Raw genomic sequence first — 6,430 nt, forward strand, 5'->3', positions numbered from 1 at the left:
TATAAATAAATCAATAACTTTTTTCAATTTCAATTATCAGTTTCTATTTGTTTTTAAGCGGCCCTAATGCAAATCATGAATCGCTCTATATATATAAATCTTGTAGTTAGGATTTTGATTGTGTTGTTACGGTGTTCTTTTTGTAATATTTTTAACAGGGAAAATATATTTTTCTTATATATTTTAAAGTAATTTTGCTTTAAAATTTTTATTTATTCTTAATTAGATAAATTATAATTATATAACAATATATTATAATTTGTTTTTAGATAACAAGATTTTAAAAAGTCATGCCTAATATGTGACATATTGGTTGGTTTTTAGTCGGGCCTAGATCAATTTTACATTATGTTAGGATCTAACAATTTACATTTACGAATTCCATTGATTTAATCACTTTAGAAAATAGCAGTTCACCAATTTTATCTATTCATCATCGTCGATAATTATAAACTTGTGTTACTGTTTTTTATCAATTACATGTCAATATTCATCACTAATAATGACACATTCATTATATTGTCAATCCATTATAATCAGTCGTCGTTGTTACTGTCACTGATCACCATTTACAATCATCACTATCAACCATCACTTTATATATTGCTATCTTCGCTAATTATTAATCACCACCATAAGCTGTTACTATCATCCACCACAACTATCAATCTCAACTGCCAATCACCACACTTCTCTCAAAAAGTTTTTTTTAAAAAAAAAAACACTAATTTTAACAAAGCGACTTCTTAAAATAAGAAGTTCATGATAGCGTGGGGAAACAGTTAATCGAACGTCGATCATTAGCGTAACTTTGGCAAAAAGAGAAAACTATTAGTTATCTCGATTTGTCATAAAATGAAAAGTGACAAGTAAAAATTTATTTTGTTTTAATTTTTTAATAATGGTAGGATTAACTTAAGTACAATTAATTTAACTACTAATTAATTTTCATGGTAATCCACATATGATTTTCCAACAAGTTCACGTGTGACATATCTTTATAAAATTGAGCAACTCCAATTTTTTTTGAATTTTGATGGATTATGAGCATTAATAAGGCTATTAGCTGGACCTAATTCACCATCTAATCTTGGATTTTGAAATGTTGCTACTGACATTCTTTTTTTTTCTGAGTTCACCACTGATCTATGCTCTATGTAAATTCCATTTGAGAAAATCTGGCAAAAAAAAAAGAGAAAACTTTACACAAAGCTTACAAAGAGTAAAACCAAATAAAACAAATGGAATGTGGTAAAAAAAATGCTCGAAATTGATTTATTAATTAAGTACAAAGATTCATTTTTGAATCAAGTTATTAAGAAATGATATTTCCCCCCTATATTTTACACTAACTTACCTTCACATAAAATAGGATGGATTTAAATCATTTCATCAATTGCTTAGATAGTATTATCTTTTTAATTTGTCTAAAAAGGATTTTAATTTTATATACTTAGAAATATTTTTATTTTAATTTTTTACTGAAATAATATATTGTCACATAAATATCTAAATGATTCTTTCTTTTTCATACTACATGTTATCTTATTTGGAAAATGCACAAGTACCCTTTCAACATATGCTTGAAATTTCAGAGACACACTTATATTATACTAAGATTCTATTATCCCTGAACTTATATTTTATAAATATTTTTCTACTCCTTTTAGGCCTACGTGACACTATCTTGTGGGTTCAGCGTGTGTTGACATTTTTTCAATCTAGTACCACGTAGACCAAAAAAGAGTAGAAAATTATTTATAAAATAAGTTCAGGGGTAATAGAACCTTCGTATAGTATAAGTATATCTCTGAGATTTCAGAAATAGACTAAGGGGGTACTTATGCATTTTCCATTCAATATCATCACATAAACCGAAACACGAGAAAATAAAAAAATAAAAAAAAAAGTAAAGGAGAGAATGATGGAATTAGTACCTCCAAAGCATCTCCAACATTGACTACAAAGGCATTAGAAAGGGGTAAAATGGGAATCCATTTTTTAATTTGAAGACCTTCAATTTCATTGACTTGAAGAAGTATTGTTAAAGCAGAGGAATCTGAGTTAGGGAAAAGTCCCATCACTTTGTTTGGTTGTGGACATGGTGGATAATAATTCATCCTCATTAATTGCATTCCTTCTTCAAAAACACTCCACTTCTTTTTCTTCAATCCCCAAAGCTTTACCCAACATTTTCAATACTTTCATGCTTAGCTCATTCACTTTTTTTAGTACTCTTCAACCGCTTTTCTGTATAATACAGTAAAATCTCACTAAATTAATATTGTTACAATCTTAAATTATTATTATTAATACTTGTTTCCTCAACTATTTTATAATCCAATTTGATTATCCTATACATATTGACTAGCTAGGATGATCTAGTTCGATTATTCCGTGTGTGGTCGATAAATTTGAATATTAGCTGATTATATATGAAAAAAAAAAGGAAGAAATTTAATTTTTACCACACCCTACCACTTACGCCGACACCAAGCAGTCTATCCCAAAAAATATAAAAAAGAAATTAATTTGTTTTTTTAAAAAGAAAATTCTTTATTTTCTATAACCTCACCCCACAAAAAAATAAATGAATTATTTTTTAGAAATAAAACTTGTGGTCCTTTGCCTCTGCTACGTTTTAATAGGTGGGGAAATATATAGACAGGTAAGTAGCTACTCAACATTTTCTATAATTTGAAATAATTTGGCTAGTGCACATTTACTTCGTCAAAAATATTGGGAGGCTTGGCAAGCCCTCGCCTCACCAAAAAATTGTATTACAAAATTAGAGGTCGAATCTCAAAATTACTTAATTTCAAGTATAAATTCTAGGCATTAAATCGGCCACTGGACTTGGGCAGGCCTAAATCAATTTTACCACCCCTAATTAATTAAAGACCCAACTAATTAACGTTTCGAATCAAACAAAAATAAATTAAAACAATATTTTTTAAAATTTTGAATATGAGGTGATACTGTTAATTACAATTTTCATAATTCGTTTGTGTTTACATAGTTAAGAATATTGTTTGTACCTATCAAATGAATTTTTTAACACAAATATAAGGTTTGAGTTAAAGTTATTGAGTTATGTCAAATCAGTATCCAGGATGGCGGACCTTGATGGCAAGGGCATTTTGTGTCAAAGAGCAGATAATAGAGCATAATTGCTCTGTTCTCAATAATTCAGCAACATATTTTTACCCTTTCCCAATTCAAATATAGAATTGGAAGTTTATGCATTTCTTAATGGTTTTGAATATAAATATAAGCAATAACTGTTCTTCTGCACCCTTTTACATCACATGAGATAGCTCATACAACTAAACAGACCACCATTGCTACAATAATTATTAAACAAGCAGTAAATATTTGAGCGGAATAAAATGCAACATTGATCAATTGCTCCCATGATCTCCATTTCCAATCCTTAGAGTATCTAGGTATGATTTTCCAAGGAGCTCTCGAGAAAAAAATCCTTTGAAGTAATCGGCCACTCCAATCCTCCTATATTTTGCAGGGGATCGAGGAGTGAGGAGACTTGGTGCTGGACCTAAATCTCCATCCCATTTGGGGCTAAAAAATGTAGCAATAGAGACCCTCTCCTTATCCTCATTAACGATGGCTCGATGTTCAATGCTCTTGTAAATTCCATTTGTCACAATCTGCAAAAACAAAATTAGCAGAGCTTTACCCACAAAACTGACTTGTATCATACTAAACACACATATTTCTCACCTCTAAAATATCTCCAATGTTGACAACAAAGGCATCGGGAAGATATGGAACCGGAATCCAACCTCCATCTTTCTTAATTTGAAGACCTTCAGTTTCATTAACCTGAAGTAATATAGCTAGACCAGTAGCATCAGTATGAGGGCAGAATCCCATTACGCGCTCTGGTTGAGGACAAGGAGGATAATAATTCATTCTCATCATTTGTGTCCCGTCTTGTTCAAATAATACATTCATATCCTCTGTTTTCATCGCTAAAGCTCTTGCCATTACGTACAGAATTTTCATGGCAAGTTCCTTCAGTGCTGTTGAGTATTGTTCCAATGCATCCCTTAACGGTCCAAGAATTTAAATGTTGTATAGAAAAAAAAAGATTCACTAAATATTTAATCGTAAACTCAGTTATATATTGTCGTACGTACTTGAGTGAGACAGGAAGCTTTGGAAACAAGTGAGGTTTTCGCAAATGAGTAGGGAGAGTGATCATGTAAAGTATATCAGCCCAATCTAACTTTTGCTCTTCAGATACAACAAATGCTTGCCCGTATCCTTCGAGATCTCCTTCTTCTTGCTCGAATTTCGTCTTCTCTTCCATTGGTAGATTGAAAAATGCTCTGATTTCCGATTTCACTTTCTTCATCAATGATGAATTCACTCCATGATTCACCAACTGCACATGTATTTTTTTAAAGAAATCGATATCATCAATTTATTTTTAAATTAAAAGATATGGTCGATAATCAAAAAGATTGTCAGATTTTGTTTCTTCCTAGGTTAGTTCCAATAGGTCAAAAAAGAATATCACTTGTTATATTTAATAAGATTATTGTATGTTTTGGATTGCAGTTGTATTATTGATGGTTAAATAAGTCAACTCCAACATTTCTGTAACATAAAACAATAATTTAAAAAAAAAACTGTGTTTTTTGATCTATAAACCTGAAAAAATCCCCATTCTTTGCAAGCAAGATGAAGCCTCACGAGTTCCGAATCATCATCAATATCTCCAATTTCCAGCAATTTTTTCATATCAATAACTGGAAATTGAGGTAATATGGAAGAATATGATTGATTTTCAATATCATCGCGTATATATCGCGATGGAACGGCTGCTAGTTGTTGCTTTGCAAGTTCTTGAACCTTAGGGACTTTCAGAGAACCACCTAGCTTTCTTAACTTTGCTTCTTCCATTGATGAAGTTTTTAATTTTTTTTCCTCAAACTTGTTTTACAAAGTAAACTTATTGAGATATGAAATAATAACGTGTATCATATAATGCAAAAAGAAATAATGGACATTTTTATTTGTCTAGAATAACGTGCATTATATAATATAAAAAAAAGGTCATGTTTAATTGTCTAGTATATGTTCGGTGGACTATCTCAACTTGATTATCGTGAAAGAGTTTTATTATTAGATTTATATTAACGGAATTCAAATCATGCATAGAGAAATTAAATCACTTAGCAACTTCTTTTGTTGTTTTTTTTTATTTTTCTTCAAATTAACCTTATGTGAAGAATTTTAATCTTAACTATATAAAATAAAATTCATGATGAAAGAAAACATAAGTTATAATTTTATTCAACAGAGGATAAAATGAAGCATATTATTGCTACGAATGTCTTGAATATGCAAAAGAAAAAAATTATTACGCGCTAAATTCAAAGTTTGTACTATTACGACTTCATTAAACATAATTTGTTTAGCTTTTCAGAAACTGAAATTTATAAAATGATAGATTTGTAATTTTTTATTTTTTAAAAAATAAATCAATTTTATTATTCTATTCATTTTATTTTACGTAATTTTTTTTGATTAAATTAGATAAAAATCGGCACAAATTAGCATATTCTAGTGCTTAATTTTATTTTCAATTGAATAACATTAGGACTTATATTTTCTTTTGTCATTAATCGTATTTTGAATTGTTGACGTTATTATTCTTTTCATAAGAGTAGTTTGAATAAAAAATAATGGGATAGAAAAATAACTTTAAAAATGGGTTAAAGATTTAATTTTACGAAAAATTAGTTAATATAAACCTATGCTACTTTGTTTTTAAAAAATGGATAAAGACCAAATCTGATAAGTTTTTAAATATAGAAAGAACTGAAATTGATAAATTTATAATTAAGAAATTAAAATTAATGAGGATATAATTAAGGTACTTGAATAATTTAAAGACGAAATCTGTTGAGTGTATAACTATAAAATCATTAGACCTAATTTTATAATTAAGAGATTGTTTACGTCATTTTCCTCCATAAATAAACACGTGGTCCATCTGGTAATATACCAGAAGTTGTAATCATTTTGCCTAATTAGTCACCTATATTCAACAGAATGAGTGTGTTTGGTATGAAGGAAAATGTTTTCCAATTTTCCATGTTTGGTTGGGACAAAAGTTTTGGAAAATGTTTTCCAAATCAACTGATTTTCCTCAAAATTAAGGAAAATGACTTCCCCTAAAAAAAAATTAAGGAAAACATTTTTCATAGCTCACCTCCAATTTCAAATTACATTTTTTTTTGGAAAAGCATCAATTTAAAAAAATATTTTCAATTTCAAAATTTTTGTTTTTTCACGTGATCCTTGACCTTCCCCCACCGGCCAGCCCCCCCACCCCAACCCCATCCCCTCCCCAAAAAATTAATTTTGCTTTTTAAAAATATTTTCAACTTCAAATTTT

General features: G+C 29.3%; 1 protein-coding gene and 1 pseudogene across 1 annotated transcript; both read right to left on the minus strand.

Moving 5' to 3' along the window:
* Positions 1–256: 256 nt before the first annotated feature.
* LOC107010047 lies at positions 257–2,238 on the minus strand (annotated as a pseudogene).
* A 1,007-nt stretch (positions 2,239–3,245) lies between these two features.
* Positions 3,246–5,047, minus strand: LOC107009247 (protein SRG1-like). The gene is made up of 4 exons (XM_015208551.2): positions 4,678–5,047; positions 4,161–4,408; positions 3,742–4,069; positions 3,246–3,668 (listed from the first exon to the last, which is right to left on the minus strand). The coding sequence occupies exons 1-4, from the start codon at positions 4,927–4,929 to the stop codon at positions 3,402–3,404; spliced, it is 1,095 nt and encodes a 364-aa protein (XP_015064037.1). The 5' UTR covers positions 4,930–5,047; the 3' UTR covers positions 3,246–3,401.
* Positions 5,048–6,430: the final 1,383 nt, after the last annotated feature.

The sequence above is a fragment of the Solanum pennellii genome, chromosome 2, assembly GCF_001406875.1.
Source record: "Solanum pennellii chromosome 2, SPENNV200".
NCBI lineage: Eukaryota > Viridiplantae > Streptophyta > Magnoliopsida > Solanales > Solanaceae > Solanum > Solanum pennellii.

Excerpts from the sequence above, each read along its gene's own strand:
- LOC107009247 (XM_015208551.2), bottom strand. The coding sequence starts at position 4,929 with ATGGAAGAAGCAAAGTTAAGAAAGCTAGGTGGTTCTCTGAAAGTCCCT. Across the intron at positions 4,409-4,677 it reads AAGAATGGGGATTTTTTCAG|TTGGTGAATCATGGAGTGAA; the intron begins GTTTATAGATCA and ends ATACATGTGCAG. Across the intron at positions 3,669-3,741 it reads ACATTGGAGATATTTTAGAG|ATTGTGACAAATGGAATTTA; the intron begins GTGAGAAATATG and ends TTGTTTTTGCAG.